The sequence below is a fragment of the Anopheles moucheti genome, chromosome 2, assembly GCF_943734755.1.
Source record: "Anopheles moucheti chromosome 2, idAnoMoucSN_F20_07, whole genome shotgun sequence".
NCBI classification, from domain to species: Eukaryota; Metazoa; Arthropoda; class Insecta; order Diptera; family Culicidae; genus Anopheles; species Anopheles moucheti.
This window is the reverse complement of record NC_069140.1, coordinates 57342277-57360173: the sequence shown is the minus strand read 5'-3', so window position 1 is coordinate 57360173 and position 17897 is coordinate 57342277. Positions and strand designations below refer to the sequence as shown.

At 42.7% G+C, this 17897-nt stretch overlaps 5 protein-coding genes across 5 annotated transcripts; 2 read left to right on the top strand and 3 right to left on the bottom strand.

Moving 5' to 3' along the window:
- Positions 1-111: 111 nt before the first annotated feature.
- On the bottom strand, positions 112-2374 carry LOC128299826 (uncharacterized). The gene is made up of 3 exons (XM_053035938.1): positions 2089-2374; positions 705-1167; positions 112-640 (listed from the first exon to the last, which is right to left on the bottom strand). Exons 1-3 carry the CDS (start codon positions 2333-2335, stop codon positions 193-195), a joined length of 1158 nt encoding a protein of 385 aa, XP_052891898.1. The 5' UTR covers positions 2336-2374; the 3' UTR covers positions 112-192.
- A 1075-nt stretch (positions 2375-3449) lies between these two features.
- LOC128299821 (uncharacterized) lies at positions 3450-5751 on the top strand. The gene is made up of 7 exons (XM_053035933.1): positions 3450-3532; positions 3598-3681; positions 3742-4018; positions 4099-4187; positions 4246-4343; positions 4450-5009; positions 5080-5751. Exons 1-7 carry the CDS (start codon positions 3469-3471, stop codon positions 5657-5659), a joined length of 1752 nt encoding a protein of 583 aa, XP_052891893.1. The 5' UTR covers positions 3450-3468; the 3' UTR covers positions 5660-5751.
- Positions 5752-6590: 839 nt separating this feature from the next.
- On the top strand, positions 6591-10568 carry LOC128299818 (uncharacterized). The gene is made up of 10 exons (XM_053035929.1): positions 6591-6666; positions 6788-6871; positions 7095-7395; positions 7484-7566; positions 7641-7874; positions 7965-8202; positions 8268-8435; positions 8519-8919; positions 9000-9331; positions 9402-10568. Exons 1-10 carry the CDS (start codon positions 6600-6602, stop codon positions 10083-10085), a joined length of 2592 nt encoding a protein of 863 aa, XP_052891889.1. The 5' UTR covers positions 6591-6599; the 3' UTR covers positions 10086-10568.
- LOC128310573 (aminopeptidase N-like) lies at positions 10148-13557 on the bottom strand. Its single transcript, XM_053047249.1, has 6 exons — positions 13073-13557; positions 12749-12899; positions 12555-12683; positions 12137-12487; positions 10569-12056; positions 10148-10499 (listed from the first exon to the last, which is right to left on the bottom strand). The coding sequence occupies exons 1-6, from the start codon at positions 13555-13557 to the stop codon at positions 10233-10235; spliced, it is 2871 nt and encodes a 956-aa protein (XP_052903209.1). The 3' UTR covers positions 10148-10232.
- Positions 13558-13959: 402 nt separating this feature from the next.
- Positions 13960-17343, bottom strand: LOC128310506 (aminopeptidase N-like). The gene is made up of 6 exons (XM_053047164.1): positions 17195-17343; positions 16494-16640; positions 16284-16416; positions 15842-16195; positions 14296-15780; positions 13960-14214 (listed from the first exon to the last, which is right to left on the bottom strand). Exons 1-6 carry the CDS (start codon positions 17341-17343, stop codon positions 13960-13962), a joined length of 2523 nt encoding a protein of 840 aa, XP_052903124.1.
- Positions 17344-17897: the final 554 nt, after the last annotated feature.

Here is a 17897-nt window from a genome sequence, read left to right as displayed (position 1 = left end):
CGCATTTCAGCATTTTATATAAATGTTCCCAACAATTATGGGGTGATAATGCAATAAAAAGTCGTTCTTTGACCACAACACATTTCATTATATACTCCAATTGAAAAGCTTTCGATATTTCACCACAAATTTATTTATTCCTTTCTACATCCCAAGAGCAATTGTTGTCCTGTTGTACATACAAGAGCATCTTTATAAAGCTTTCTCGTATTCTGCTATAACAAACCGAATCTTTTTTATAGCCAACTCAACTTCTTCATCGGTAATGTTGGTGTAGATTACAATTCGTGCGAATGTCCAATCGCGGGCACTTACCTTCACTGCTATGCCCTTGCCTTCCGTGTCAACTACTCCTGCCTTAATTTCGCCTGGTGTGACAATAGCCAAACGATGGGCCAAATCACTCGAATGGATCTGCTTACTGTTGATCTGCACCATCAAAATATTGGAGTGCAGATTAGCCAAATCTACTTTGAAGATAGGACTTCTCTGCTGATCAATGGCTTCAGCAATCCTTCTCGTACGAATATGATCATCTTTCAGCTTTGGAACGATTTCGTCCAACGCACACAGTCCGGCGGCTGCGAGAAATCCAACCTGTCGCATGCCTCCTCCTAATGCTTTGCGCAAACGATGTGCCCTGAAACATTACGAAAATGTATTAGTTATAGCGTGCTGTCTACTGCCAAGAACACCATACGCACTCTTTAATAAATTCCTGTGTTCCAAGCAGAATTGATCCAACCGGGCAGGCAAGTCCTTTGCTCAAACAGAAACATACAGAATCGACGTCACGTACAACGCGCGAAACAGGCAGGTCCAGATAAGCAGCCGCATTGAATACACGGGCTCCATCCATATGTACCTGAACACCTTTCTCGCGGCATATCGTAGCCAGCTTCTCGAGCCAATCCAATGGGATCACCTTACCGCCGCATATGTTGTGCGTGTTCTCCACCATTACGAGCACCGTGTTTGGTTCGTGGACGTCAAAGCCTCGAAATTTGCGTACGAGCTCGTTCAAACAGAACGTCCCATCCGGGTTGTTTTTAATCGTGTTAAGCAGCACCCCTGCGATCTGAGCGGCTCCACCCTGCTCGTAGAGAAATCCATGCGCCATATCCCCAACGATGGCTTCCGTGCCGCGTCGCGAGCAGTGGACCATCACTGTACAAAAGGAGGAACGAAGTAAATTGTATATTTTATGTATGACGGCCCAAACGAAATATTGTGTGTTAGATGGTGGTTTTGCTTAAATCTTTCATATCAGTTAATCATTTACCGTTGCTATTTGCCATTTAGCAAAGAGAAAGCTATTTGATTTTTACTGTTGAGCTGCGCTGTGGTGCGGGTTATTTGTACTTTCAGGCCTGATTACCGGCAGTTGCTGTATCCTTAACATGTTCAGTGACGTTCCCTTAGCGAGTTATTGATTCGTGCATTACATCAAATGCGTGGGATCAAATTAATGCCTTTGTAGATCACAATAGATTGTTTCTACGCACAGATTATCAGCTCTTGAGTCTTCACAAACGATGAAGAAGTGTCTAAACAATCGTATCAGAAGGATGCTCATTCATCATTGTTCACTGAAGTCTATTTTTAACGGTTCCTTATCTAACGTTACATAAAGTTAAGTCGAAGTGCTTTGTCTTTTTTGTGAAATATGTTTTACCCCTTACTATTTAACAAATTTATATGAATGTTCCATTGGAACTTCTTATGTGAATGATACATTTTTAAATTTCTTTTTTTTTATTGGCATAACGACTTATTTAGTCATGTCTGCAGAAATGGCTTACGACACTCGTGGCCGTATAATGTAGTCTTTGCCTCGCCGGAACGGTACGCACGGGTTTTGATACCGCTTTAGTTTTTACGAAGAGCAGTGCCACAATTAAAGTTTTTGGATAATTTGATTGATTAATTTAAATCTGAAGTATTTTTTCATATCGCATCGCTCTTTAAATTAAATGACCCGTGGTTACAGCCCTAATGGTCAATATTGAGATAGTATTGAACCGAACAGCAGTTCGGTCAACCCCTTATGCCAATTCACTTCTGTACAATTTAAACAATTTAACTCACTTGCCAATAGATTAGCCATCGTGCCGGAGGGCACAAACAGGGCCGCTTCCTTGCCGAACAACGCTGCCGATCTTTCCTCCAGCTTGCGAACGGTCGGATCTTCGCCGTACACATCGTCACCTACCACGGCGGTGAACATTGCCTGGCGCATGCTCGGTGTTGGCACGCTGATCGTATCAGAACGAAAGTCGACCACACGCACATGGTCCGCGGCACCATTATCATTCGTTGCAGACTGAGAGTACATGATGAGAGCGCACTTTTTCCGACACGACGTTCACCGCGACTGGCACTTGCTAGACTGTGACCGTGTTGTTGGAAACCAAGTGCCGGTATTTACGATACGCGATGAACGTACACAATAAGCACTACGCGAATGCGAAATTTGTTCGGTAAACTGTGCTGATAAGTTACAACCACTTCTGGCTGGGTGCGGTTTATCTGTGTGTGTTTCCTGCGTGTGTTTCGATCGATGTTTGTCAGACTGTTCCAACGCAGTTTGAAGTATTCAGCTCCGAATAGTAAACCGATCGGTTACCGACGAACGATTGTATGTTGGTGGATCGTTGATCTTAAAATGTATTCTGTAGAATGTATTCAAAAATTATGAATAATTGAACTGGGTTTATCAACATTATAGTTAACTTTTCCTTGACTATTAACAAGCGCTTTAGGTTCTTGAATTGGTCCTTGATAAATTTGCTTCTGTTTCAGTATATACGGGAACGATTGCTATAGTTGTATTCGTTTAAAAATTATCTCATATTACAATCTCTTTCTACCATACATTTGCACCGTACTACACAATGTGTTGCGAAATATCTGCTATCAGATAATCAATAAAAAATTCGACCCTGAGCATAAAATACTACACAAGACTTGAATGATGACTGCGGCAAAACGTAGAAGGGATCACCTTTATGGGAAACCCCCATAAGCATAATTGGTTTTTCCAAATCACCTCCATGGTCAAGCGTAGGAGCTTTTCATTATTCCAATATCGCTACAATTTGGATATAGCGGTATTGCTTCAACAAGTAATATAATTTATATTTACATGATTTATACTGCACATAATTAAACCAAACTCTCTATACATACATGCGAATTATCATCACCCATGCGGGAATCTTTGCTTCGTTATACGTTTTTTGTGTTGTTTATTTTTCGGCTTGATTCTGCCTCTTTTTGCTCTACGGTTGGTCTTCAACGGTGGGATTCACACGAAACAGAATTTTTATTTTGTGGAAGGGATGTACTGGGATACACCGGCGAAGCTACAGCGATAAGTTGTTCTGGCGGAAGACAAGGTGGTCCAGAGCACAAAAGTCGATGCTTAGCAGTCTGATCGTGCTAGTCGGTGAAGAAACAAGTTTTGAAATGAACAGCGTGTATCGGTGGGGTTTCCTTGGATTGGTTTTAATAGTGATCGTTGGCGCATCTGGTAAATTGACCATATTGTAGAATAAAAACAACGTTAATTATCTTTTCCTTATTGTGGCCACACAGCAAATCCCCAGGACTATGATGGACGATCAATGCTACAAGATTTCCGAAACCATTTTATGACCTACGAGCACATTGAGATAGACGGTTAGATGGTGCGCGGTGCGTAAAATCGGGCATATTTTACATTTTGTTTCGTGCTTTTAGAATGTCCCTTGAAATATCTTCGAACGGTGTACACTGATTATTGCCATGTAGCCCTGATTAAGACAAATACTTCCACCTGTCTCGGAGTGCTGGTAAATGATTATTACATACTATCGACCGCCGAATGTGTGCCGGAAGACTGGAAGTCGGTTCATGTGCAATTGCAAAACAATTTTGATCTTCATATCGCTGAACGTTTAGTGTACATGGACTACAAGTCACTTAACGTAAGCAGCAATAAGGCACCGATTCTGTTGCGCATAAATGGGACGACCGAGTAAGTTAGGCTAGCGAGATCTGGTGGGCCCCGTGTAATCATTTCGATAAATGATGCTTACATAGCACACATGATTCTAGTTTCAGACTACCCTACGAAAACACGGCTGCATGTCTCTGGCCCACGGATAACATTATCTCCTACTCGAAAGTGCAGGATATAGCATACGGTAAGGCGAAATACGCGATTAGTTCAACTTTAGCTAACTAAATTAATTTTTGTTTCAGATCCCACCTTGAATCACCTCATCCAAAACACGACCGTTTGCTCAGCATCGATGCAGGGAGTTTGTTTGAATAAAACCTTCGCACAGTGGTGTGAAAGGGTAAGTTTCGAGCACACAAAAGCGCACTTAGACATTGGCTGTGCAACTGTGAACGCTTTCCACCGCCAAGCACCAAACAATTTACATTACTTTCTATACATTTTAGAAACCTACCGGTAGTTTGCTGCAAATACGAGATTTGGACAAGTATTCTATGCACCCGATGGTGGTGGGACTATTCTGCAATGATCAGCAACAGCTGGTGCCGGTAACGCGGTACGCCGACTGGATTCGCGATGTTATTGCACGCCAACGAATTTTGTTCGCGATCCCGGACGCAGGTTTAGGTGAAAAGTGTATCACTAAAGATGATAAGGAAGGTGTCTGCTTGCACATCGAAGCATGTCCAAGAGTTTTTCAGCAGCTGAAAAGTGTGAAACGCCTCTTAAGTTCACTAGAACAATGCGGCTTCGATGGGGACCATGCGTTGAATTGCTGTACAGCAGATGATATGTTGAAGGGCGAAGACAAGCAACAGAAACTGCAAAGCATTAGGCATGAAATCGAGCATTGCCATGAACTGTACGACGTGCATCGAAGGACTACAAAGGAACAGCAGATCCATTCGCAGCTAGCTCTAGTACGCAATGAAGACAACAAGGTGGAGTGCGTCGGTACGCTCATTTCGAAACAGTTCGTTCTGACCGCTGCACAGTGCGTACTACGGTAAGTTACAGGAGTAAAACTGATTTCCACAGTTATTTTGCAGTATATCCACCATTTCTTTTCATTAAAGCATTAAGTCAAAACCCAGTACTGTAAAGCTGGGAGTTTACGCGATTGATGAAAAGGTAATCCAAATTCGCAATGTCGCTTCGACCGTGATTCATCCCATGTTTGACCGTCAATCAAACTATTACAACATCGCCATTTTGGCACTGGATGCACCTATTGCTGTAAGCGAATATAGTGTACCGGCTTGCATGTGGCCGGAAAAAGATCGTATGCCATCCAAGCTCATATCAACGGGCTACGACACTGTGGCAAACGCCGTTACCGTCAACACGGTGAACCCTCTGTACTACATCGACTGCCGGCTTAAATACTACTCCAACTTGACGCTGACGGAGTTATGCGTACTGCCGGATACGGACAATGTGCACTGCGACCAAGACCCAACGGCTTGTGCCGAATCCGGAACTGGACTGTACGGTACCGTGTACATGAGCTCGGACTGGAGACCTGTTAACTACATAGTCGCGATCTACAGTATCGGTGCACAGTGCGCTCAGAATAAGCCAGCCATATACACGCGTGTCAGCGAGTACTATCCGTGGATAAAGGCCCAATTATATCTGATGGCACAAGATTTGTGAAGAGTAGAGGGCGTCAGTGAAGCGATGGAATTGATTTGATTATATCTGTTATGCAAAATTTGGAACTCAGAAATATAGGTCATAATAAGCAACTTTAATCCCGTTTCAAATGTATTGCCTATCAAAGTGTTCGTATCATCTCTAATAATGTATAACTAAAATGTATATTCAAACGATCACTCTAATATGCGCAAGATTTCCACACACACCTCAATCAATTAAATACAAAGTTCTTTATTCTAATATAGCTTCTAACAACCTTCGATGACTTTGTACAATCTTGCTGAGATTTGGCCGTAGATCGGATAGGTGTTATCAACTAAACGAAGGGAAATACCCTTTAATTGTACGTGTTTATAGCTACCGTCATTAGGTGTTATTTGTAAAATCTCTTTCGGAAGATACTGCAAAACGGTTCTGTTTCATTCAAGATCATGGCGATCGGCTAAACTTCAGGTCATTCGTGCGTTTCTAGAGTCGATCTCGTAACTTGTTTGTTTTGATTTTGCTTCGTATCTCTCATGCGCTTCAGCTTTATATTACAATCTCCAGCATCACGAATACCAACATGCAAAGCAAACCTACACACCATAAACGTTTCAATCGCGATGCGTTGTGTTTACAGTTTCGCCGATTAATAGCCGCCATTCCACAGAATATGCCTGACGAGACTCTTCGCTGTCCCCAAATGAACAAGATGATAGTGTTGGCTTGGTTTGTATGTGTGTGAAATACCGGGTACGATCAGGGCAAAACCCCTAGCACTAGGTATTTCCAAGATCAGCGCCGAAGCAACACAACCGACTGCAGTGAAATTTCATAAAAGCTTGCGTCGCCTTTGGGGCCATAATTATAACGATTCAGACCGTCGATGGAAAATCGTCGCGATCGTTGATTGTTGAACCGATTCGTTCTATTTCTTCAATTCTAGTGCGTTAAAATGGTTGAAATACGCTTCTTGCTTACAGTGTTTCGTGTTACAGCAGTGGTGTGTTGTATTCAAACAGGTATGGGAAATATTGGGCGACAGTTTTTTTGTTTCGAGAAAACAAGTTTTTTTGAACGAATAGCCGTAGAAAGCACAAACACGTGATGTTTTCATTGATCTTGATTTCTTATTCCGAACAGCTTCTGCAACTCTTTTCCCAAAAAACACTCCTGAACTGGATTCTTTGGATGAGCTGATGCCAAATGTAGAACGTAGCGTTAAAGGTAAATCACTCTCTCCACGCCACTTTGGAGGCTAATTAGATTAATTGTTTGCACTAGAACTTGTTTGCATACTTGCGGAAATTCCACATATTGTCTAGAATACGATGCACGTGAGGTCACCATCGCATTTATGCATCGTGTGATGATTTGCAAATGGGTGCATAGTTTCTATATCATATCTCACATTTATTAGCTTTTTTAAAAATGTTTTGCTTGCTTTCAGATTGTCCCTTCAATATTTACAACCATGGAGGAATAGCATTGGCTAGCTCCATATTCGTTGACCGATACGTTGATAAAACGTTCAGCCATACAGTGAGAGTGCTGAAAGAAGATTTGACTTGTGTTGGACTGATCGTAGACGAAAACCATGTGCTAACTACGTCGGATTGTGCATTAGCTGAAGATGATAGTCTACCGGAAATCAAACTATCCAACGAAACACTGGACGCGATCAACGTAGTCGAAATGTTCGCACATCCCGAGTACAATGTTAGTCTGCTTCGCCTCAACTCATCCATCTCGTAAGTAGTGTTCCAACATGTGTTTGCATTTTCTTGTTGGTACAAGTAATTAATAAATGTGATGATCTTGCTTCATACGCCTCTCCAGGATTACGAAATTAGCACTGCCTGCGTGCTTCTGGGATGCTTCTTTTGAGGATGGATTTGACAAAATACAATCAATTGTCGTTGGTATGCTATAAGATGAAGATATGGTTAGGTGAAGCGTTTTTAAAGTGGACCTTTATTCACTGTCCTGCCACCAGCTCCAAATGGTAGTCTTGTACTGGAGGAAACTAAATGTACGTACAACAACCGCATCGAATGTTTGACGGATCTTCTGAAAACGAGCACCTTACTACAGACTAGAGCCATCGCCAATTATCGCATGCATCCATTCGTATTTACTTTTGGTACCGACGATATGGGATCAGCTTTGGCAGTGATGAAATACATCGTTTGGATGGAAAGTGTCACCGAGCAAAAAATTAAATCGTCTGGTAAGAACATGCGACAGAAAATGTATACTACATGTTTGCTCTGTTTGCTAATGACCAATTTTATTTCCTTACTCTGTGCTTATTTTACAGAATGCGTCGCTACGTATGAAAAATACCGGGATTATGAAGATTCAATGGCTTCGAGAAGTGATAATTTCGAACAAGTGCAATATTCCAAAAGTCGATTAACGAGCACAACCGTCAATCAGTACAAGGTACGTATCGTTCCCAATACGACGGAAACAGGATCCAAACGCCACTGTTATGGATCACTTATAGCGCCGAAGTTTATTCTCACCGCTGCCAACTGCTTGCATCAGTATGACGCGTAAGTTTGTATAACAGTTCATCACAATACGTTCTGCTAATACCTACTATCCTCGCTTATATTAGTGATAGCTATAAGGTAGAATTGGGTCAGCTTAATGAGTACTATCCAAAGCTGGACAATGAAATTAAGGTGCATGCAGTAGCAAAAAAGGTGCATTATCATCCAGAGTTCTCTGCAACAACGCTAGCCAACGATATCGCCCTGCTAGAACTTGTGAACCCCTTTTACGAGTACGTATTATATGATAAGCAGTGTTACACTATTTCACAAAACGAGCAATGCGAACTAAAGAATATCAACTCTACTGTTGCAGGTTTAATAAAAACGTCCTACCGGCGTGCATCTGGACGCGAGATAAGTTCCCGGTAGAACAATTCCAAACGAATGGCTACGTGCCGTTCAACGAAGGGAATGATGATGAAACGGTGCGAACGAAACAATTCTATGCTACCGCTGATGCATATGAAGAATGTGTCGATAAAGTGCCCCCAAATCAGTTTTGTGCCGGATTCCCAACCGCGCTGGCACCCAACAGCTGTCACAATAGTATTGGTTCTGCCATGTCGCGCTCTCTGTACACCTTCCAACGTTACTTTGAGTATATTTTCGCGATCAACAGCAAGGGAGAAAATTGTGGGTTCAATATGCCTACCGTGTACACCAAAATAGCGCCATACGTAAATTGGATCGATAGTATAATTTTTGCAACAAAAGGTAATAGGGTTTGTAATCAGATTTTTGGCATGTTGCTAATGTACTAAAGTGAATACGGTTTTATTCCTGTCTGGTTCTAGTCCACTACGAGGATAACACCAAATACTATGGAGATCGATGCCAGGATGCAAACGGAAACGAGGGCACCTGTGTTAGTCTGCAATACTGCCCGAAACTCGATCAGGAAGCAAAACAAGGGAAAGCAGTAAATCCTTCATCTTCCTGTTCGTTCGGTAAGCATGAGGAATTGGTAGTATGCTGCTCGGACGACAACGTGTTACGCGATGAAACCCATCGTGAGCAACTAGCACAGACAATCGAGGAGATAGACAATTGCCACAACCTTTACCATGAGTTCAGGAAAAATAAATCTCCCTACAAAATCGATAACTTTCCTACCTATCCGTTCTTGGTAAGTTATGGTAAAAATTAGTTACAACGATGCCAACAAAAGCATAACTTACTCAACTTCCAATTGACAGGCCCGGATTCATGGCAGCGGTGATCGTTCATGCAATGGTACATTGATCACCAAACAATTCGTTTTAACCACCGCTGCATGCTTTGAACGCATAGCCCAGGATGAAATCACGGTCGAGTTGGGTAATAGTACTCGTCAAACATTGGGCGTGGAGCATACATTTACACACCCGGAGTATAACAACGTATCAACCGAGTTCAATTTGTTACTGCTGAAATTAAAAACCGCGGTTACGATTGACAATGACACTATTCCCGCATGCCTATGGCGCAATCAGACGTATACGCCATTGCGGCTGCAGGAGGTATACGCAAATCCAAACTTTACGCACCAGTACAATTCTCCTATGTTTAACGCGGATTGTGTAAGGAAATACCCGAATTCGAATGTTACCAATCTGCAGCTGTGCATAGAAGAGGATATCATGTTCTATCACCGTTATGAAATGCTGAATGATGACGGAGGAAGTGCGCTTGTTAGCCATTTTGCGCAAGGTGTTTATGAACGTCAGGTAACATACCTTGTTGGGCTCTATGGTTCAGGGCGTGTGGTGACAAAAAATGTTAATGTACAGGGCGCAGAACAAACGCTTGCAAAGGAATATTATAGTGTGTACCAGCGGGTCAGTGAGTACTACAATTGGATAAAGAATGTCGTCACTGTGGAAATGCAGACGAGTAAGTGATGTTACGATTTAGTGTGAAAAATAGTTTTAAAGCGACATATACAATCATTCTCATAAACATTGTACACATGACAGTTTATTCTGTGCATCAAACAATAAATTCGTTGTGCTGGAAATAGTGCTGCTCGTTGTGAAAGGACGCAAGATTTAGCGCAGCAATGCATTTGACATCAACAAAATTATTGCACTTCCGAAAGCAGTTAGCATACCGACGGAATGGACCACCCCGGTGCCACCACCGGGAGGTTTTACGGTAGTTCCCTCATACTCATTCTCAATCAACCAAGACGATATGGCTTCTGTGTGCTTTTCAATCCATTGAATGTTCTGGTCCGCTTGTATTAGAGCTGCATCTGCTGCTGCCTTTGCTGCGCTTGACAAAGCATTCCCGTACTTGTCCACGATGTTTTGAAGCTGCAATGAAGTTAACGACAAATAAATAACATCCCTGAACATACATCCGCGATGTGCGTGTAAACATACCAGTTCGTATTGTAATCGAGAATTGATACGATTACCCAATTCTGTGAAGATCGAGGTTACCGAGGTCAGCAAGTAACTGACGGTGGAAAAATGTTCGTGCATATAGCGCAGCGCGGCCAATCGTGTTGCGGGACTTCCGTTGATTAGCCCGAGATAGATTTGATTCCTTTGCGCAGCAGTTACGGGAAGCCCTGGGTAGTTGTACGCGGTGAGTGCTAGATAGTATTCCAGCGTGGTTTCATTACGTGCGCACCCAACGCTAGCCAGAAGCCGGTTAACCATCTCTAATTGCTGAGGGCTCTCGGCGGTTTGTATATATTTTTCGAATAAGTCACTCTGTGCGGTTAATGTTGCAGCTGGATACTTATGCAACACACAAAAGACTGCGGCCTGCACTTCCTCGGGGACAATAAACGCAGGATCTTCGATGGCTTTCGTGATTAGCGAATTCGCATCATCCACACATTTTTGCACCCCCGAGTAGCACGCTAGATAAACTGTATTCCCACGATGAAGTCTGCTAACGTGATCCATCGGTCCAGTTAGTAGTACGTTTTCATACATGCATCCAGCAATAGAACGCAAATAGCTTTCAAACCTATCATACTGCCCGACCGTCGAGTACATCCTGTCCACGTGCAACAAAGCGTTGTAAGCTGTACTCCATGGTATGTACTCCGTTTCCCGCTCTAGATAGCGTATCAGTGACAATGCCACATCGTAACCGACTTCGCCTGCGCGGGCCAGATTTGCTACATCGTCTACAAGCTGTGCCCGATTTATGACGGGAAGAAGTTCCTCAAAACGATCGCTATTCAATACCTCGATCAACTTGTGCCAGCTCTCGACATCGTAGTTCACCCGATAGTATCCCGTCTGCTGCTTGTTCACTACAAGCCACTCGACATCGGTCTCTAGCGAAAAGGTCGTGGAAGGGTCCGCCGGAGTCAACCAGAATGTGGGAGCTGTATCTTGGAAATCGTTTGAGGAAGGTACATTTGAAGCATAATTCAGCGGAATGTAGAACAGCTTATTTTCCGGTGGTGTGTCTACTTCGTTTGGCATCCAAAAGCGCTTCTGGAAAGCCGTTAGTGTACGCTTGGTACGATCGACCGTAACCGTTACGACAGGATAGCCTGGGGCATTAGCCCAGCTCTCGAAGATGGCTTCTACGCTAGCCGGAAGATCGACGGTGCGGAACTTTTCAATGCTCGCGTAGAGATACTCCGGTTTGGTGGTGAGATAGCTCCGTGATCGCAAATAGTCGTTGATAGCCTGCTTGAAGGTTTCAAGCCCTATAACGTTCTGTATCATTCGTATAACCGAAGCACTCTTTGCATACACAACGTAGTCAAATAGATCATTTAGAATTGCCGGATCTGTTGCATAGTAGCTCATCATTCGATTGTGGACGTGGCAGTCTTGAGAAAGGGCCGAGTGGACATTATTCACGATAAACTGCTCCCAAAGGTTCCAGGTGGGTTCGAGCTACCAATAGCAAGATACATAATGCGATTTTAATGCAACATGCAACAAATATTGTAATTAATGTAATAATGCACCCATACCTGCGATGTAATGTAGTACTCGAAGTACCTAGCGAAGCCTTCACTTAACCACAGGTAGGTCCACCAATCCGGAGTAACCTCGTTGCCGAACCACATATGAGTTAGCTCATGTGTGATCAGATCAGCAATGTTTTGTTTCGTCCGGACCGTTGTAACGCCTTCTTCATAAATTAGGTACTGCTCTCGGAACGTTATCAGACCCCAGTTCTCCATGGCACCCATCGCGAAATCTGGTATAGCTATAAGATCCACCTTCGGTAACTGATATTGGTGCCCAAAAAATGTTTCCAACGCCCTTAAAGACTTCGCAAGGAACTCTAACGCATACTCGGTGTGTGCGAACTTGTCTTCCTATGTTGATAAAATATTCATGTTATTTACTGCAATTCGTACACATCCCATAAAACACATTTCTTACCGCAGCAAATACCCTGAAGCGATCCGTTTCTTGCGATATAGTTTTAAAATCTGATATGACAAACGCTAACAAATATGTCGACATTAGAGGCGTAGTGTCAAATGTCGTTTCCGTGTAATCGCCCACGGTCTCACTGGTGGAAAGTAATGATCGTGCGGTAGTGATTTATTTTTCTACTAACAATTTAGTTTTGCATACCTATTAATTGCTGGCATGTTGGACAATGCAGTATACTCTGGACGGTGTCGTATCCGTACATTGAATGTAGCCTTGTACGCCGGTTCATCATAGCAGGGAAATACACTCCGAGCGTATGTGGATTCAAAATGAGTTGTAGCCAGATATCTATTATTGATTAGATCAGTTAAAGGATATCACTATAATAACCTATAAAGTCATCCTTTTAAAATATTGTTTAAAAGATCTTTTGAAACCCGAATCACTCGTCACAAACTTAGTCTGAGCAATTTTATTGAAGAATATTGTACCAATATTCATCAAATTAAACTTCAACCTACCTTGTTGTATTACCAATGACGTAACTGCTCCTGTACAGCCCTTTAAGCTCGGTACCAATATTGTTGAGGAAGCTCATTCGTATCTTATAGTGTTCTCCAGTTAGCAGGCGCTCCCCGAATCCGAAATAAACTTGCTCAAACTGTTCCATATAGACTACGTTTCCAACTGGCAGATTGGTTCCATCGGGTCGCGTTACCGTAATACTGCTTTCATCAATCACTAATCCGTCACTATGCAGATAAAAATGATTCTGATCACCTGTGTAGCGAAACTCTATCTCAACGGTTCCCGAATACGAATAGAAATAGTAATTGGTAATGTCCAGGAATAGCTCATATGAGATAGGTTCCGAAACTTTTGGCAACAGGTAGCGACTGTCATCGTGGGAATCACGTGTTGTTGGAGACTTTTCCAATTCTAGGGGAGCTGATGCGAGGATTAATGGTAGCCAAACGGCTGCTACGATCAGTGCTGGGCGGTACATCGTTATGGTACCGAACCGAATTAAAGACTGCACGACTACCGGGAACAATACTTCACGGTTGATTAGCTGTTTTTTTATTGACACAGTAAAACACTCGTATCTTCATAGATTAATCGGTTGGCAATCAGGATCACAATGCAATCATCTGATACGCCTCGACCTATGAAGTATCTACAGATAACATGCTATCATCTTGTGGCAAAATGCTCATCGATAACACTATTGTTCAGCCAACACAAGTTTGGGCATTGCACATGTACATGTACTCCCATAAAACACTTCCTGCCGTTGATTGTTTGTTGTCCACTTGTAACACAAAAAAAAAAAAAAAAAAAAAACAGTGCCGTCGAGCTTCGTGTTATTTTTAATGTTTAAGCGGTAAAGCGTACTTATTGAGTGACATCATTGAATACGCCACAATGAAATCGAGATAATCCCAACCGCTGCAAATATTCCTACTGAAGGAGAAGCCACTTCTGCTCCATTATCGTCTGGGATTCCGCCTTCGAAGTTTTCCTCTGTCAGCCATTTGGCAACAGCAACCTTATGCTTATCTATCCAGTTCAAGTTCTGTTCTGCCTGCACGAGAGCACGATTGGCAGCTTCTAACGATGCCGGAACCAGCGAGACCTGATAGCTTTGTACGAGTTCCTTGAGCTATCAAAAGAAACATTGTGTTTTGTTATGTATCTTCTTACCGGAGGCTAGATGCTTAAACTTACAGCTAAACGTACGTACCATATTGTATTCCGCGGGAGTATTTATACTTGTACCAAAAGCATTAAAAATGGGTACCAATTGACGGTCCAGCATATCCGACACAACGGCAAACCGGGACCTTATGTACTGGAACGCTGCATTACGCGTAATGGGACTTCCTGCAATCATGCTTGTTAGTATATTACTTTTCATGGCGCTAGTAACCGGAAGTGCAGGCGTATCTATTTCAATCATTTGCAGGAAGAACTCAGTCAGAGCCGGATTCCGCGAACATCCTAAACTGCCGATGAACATATTCATCAGATGCTTATATTGATCCGTTGCTTGCCAGAACTTTTGGAAAAGCTCGATCCCGTAGTCTCCTTCAATGGGCAAGTCATGCTTGTGTAACGCACAAAACACGGCAGATTGTATCTCCTTGGGCACGTCTAACGTTTCCTCGTCAAGTGCAGCTTTGACTATCGATGTTGCCATGTTTAAACAGGCCGGTACACCAAAATAGCATGCTAAATAAATAGATTTGTCACGGTGTAACCTATCCAGATGGGTTCCTTCAGCAAGGTTAGTTACGTTGAAAACGTGCGAGGTTATAGTTCGTCCATAACTTTCGAATCGCATATATTCCTCGTTACTTGAAAACATTCGATCAAGGTGCAGCAATGCATCGTAAGCTGTACTCCATGGTACGTATTCCGTTTCCCGCTCCAGATAGCGTATCAGTGACAATGCCACATCGTAACCGACTTGACCTGCACGGGCAAGATTTGCTACATCGTCTACAAGCTGTGCCCGATTTATGACGGGAAGAAGTTCCTCAAAACGATCGCTATTCAATACCTCGATCAACTTGTGCCAGCTCTCGACATCGTAGTTCACCCGATAGTATCCCGTCTGCTGCTTGTTCACTACAAGCCACTCAACATTGGTCTCTAGAGAAATGGTCGTGGAAGGGTCCGCCGGAGTCAACCAGAATGTGGGAGCTGTATCTTGGAAATCGTTTGAGGAAGGTACATTTGAAGCATAATTCAGCGGAATGTAGAACAGCTTATTTTCCGGTGGTGTGTCTACTTCGTTTGGCATCCAAAAGCGCTTCTGGGAAGCGGTTAGTGTACGCTTGGTACGATCGACCGTAACCGTTACGACAGGATAGCCTGGGGCATTAGCCCAGCTCTCGAAGATGGCTTCTACGCTAGCCGGAAGATCGACGGTGCGGAACTTTTCAATGCTCGCGTAGAGATACTCCGGTTTGGTGGTGAGATAGCTCTGTGATCGCAAATAGTCGTTGATAGCCTGCTTGAAGGTTTCAAGCCCTATAACGTTCTGTATCATTCGTATAACCGAAGCACTCTTTGCATACACCACATAATCGTATAGTTCGTTTAGAATTGCCGGATCTGTTGCATAGTAGTTCATCGGTCGGGCTGAACTATGACAATCTTTTGAAAGAGCCGAGTGGACATTGCTCACGATAAACTGATCCCAGAATTTCCACGCAGGCTCCAACTGGAAAAGGATTAACCATATTAGACACATTCCAATATTACCACGATTTACTGAGTTCTACCTGTGATGTGATGTAGTACTCGAAGTAGTTCGCAAAACCCTCATTCAACCAAACGTAGGTCCACCATTCAGGAGTAACCTCGTTGCCGAACCACATGTGCACCAATTCATGCGTCACCACAGAGGCTATCCTTTGTTTAGCATAGGCCGTTGTTTCCTTCTCACCTTCATAGATCAAATAATCCTCCCGGAACGTTATCAGACCCCAGTTCTCCATAGCACCCATCGCGAAATCAGGAATGCCTACTAGATCTATTTTTGACATTTGGTTCTGTCGACCAAAGTGTGTTTCCAGTGCACGTACAGCCCGGACGGCAAAGTCATGCGCATAAATGGTATAATTTATCTTGTTTTCCTGCATGTTTTGATAAAGGGATGGATCAATTTATATCATGAATAATTGCAGGGTTTTATGAGTCTTGTGCATTGGTTTGTAAGCATACCGGAGCAAAAACTCGGAAAAGCTCCTTGTCGGAGGACAGTGTTTTCATCTCTGACACGACCAATACCACCAGGTAGGTAGACATGAGAGGAGTGGTATCGAATGTGGTTTCACTGTAGCCATCAAAGCGCGTGCTGCAATCAAACAGTGAGATTTAATATTTGTACTACTCATCGAATAGTTAGAAGTCTCCGGTCTGAGACAACTTTACCTGACTGTTACCGGCATGTTGGACAAAGCTGTATGATAAGACAGATGTCGAATTTTGATGTTAAACTTTGCCTTGTAGGATGGTTCATCGTAACAGGGAAACACGGTGCGAGCGTAAGTTGCGGCGAAAAATGTAGTTGCTAGGTATCTGAAGCGATTAAATAAATAGTTGATCACGTTAACAGCAACAAATAGTAAATACACAATCGTCTATAGAAACCCTGCATGATGCGAAATGTACCAATTTAGAATAAAAACCGATACTTATAAAAACGTACTTAAGAACATACGAAGCAGAACATGGAGTTTTGTAGCAAATGTTACATATATCGTCGTACATGAATCTTCAGCTGTATAATTTTGTTTTCCAGTCAGCTCGAGTAACTATTGTTGATGAATAAATTCTTAAGCCTTTGCCTAATGCTTACTCACTTGATATCATTTCCTACTCGATAACTGCTACGGTAAATACCTTTGAAAAAGTCTGTCTTTATCACACCTTGAAAATCTAAGTGAATCTTATAGACTGAACCCGTTTCCAACAGGTCATCGAAGGTAAAATACAGTTGCTCGAATTGGCGTGAGATAACAAACGATTTCAACGGCACTTCTGTTCCATCTGTGCGCCAAACACGAACACTCGTTTCATTTATCGTTAAATCCAAACTATTTAACGAAAAACTTGACTCATTGCCGGTGTACTTAATTGTAATATCAACCATTCCGGTGTAGCTAGCGAAACTGTTATCCGTCAGATCGAGATACAAATCGTATGAGAGCGGCTCAGATACAGCGGGCAATCGATAGCTGCTGGAACCCGTGCCATCATCATCATTTCGCATCAAACCCATGAGCTTGTGTTCACTTAATTCACTGACTGTGTGCACACCGCAACACAGCCTCACAATAGTAACCAAAAGATAGACGATTGTAATTTGCGCACAACCCATATTGTAACACTTGATGTGGCGATGTGCACAAATCTACTGGTTAACCTACAGTGCTTTCCACACATCGATCGTACTATTGCTATTGCAGCAGGGGTTTCGTTTATCTGCCACAATAGCTGTGTATTGTGATAGCAATTCACTTATCAACACGGTAGAACACTGCTTCTCCCTATTAAGATTATCGCTGGCACATTTCAAATTCCTCGGCAATCACCAGCCAGATGAGATGAAGCAAACGAATGAAATGGAGCATCTGATAGCGCGTGCCGTTGTCCATGATAAATAAGTTATATATGTTGTTCCAGTGGGCAATAGGAACAAGATAAAATTAGCTGTCTTTCATTATTCTATTATGATCAGACATATGATGTGATCAAATAAACTGGATTTCTATGCAAAGTAAAAAAATGTTATTTAATTTTCTTTATTAAAAGCGGTTCATTATGTTACCTAGC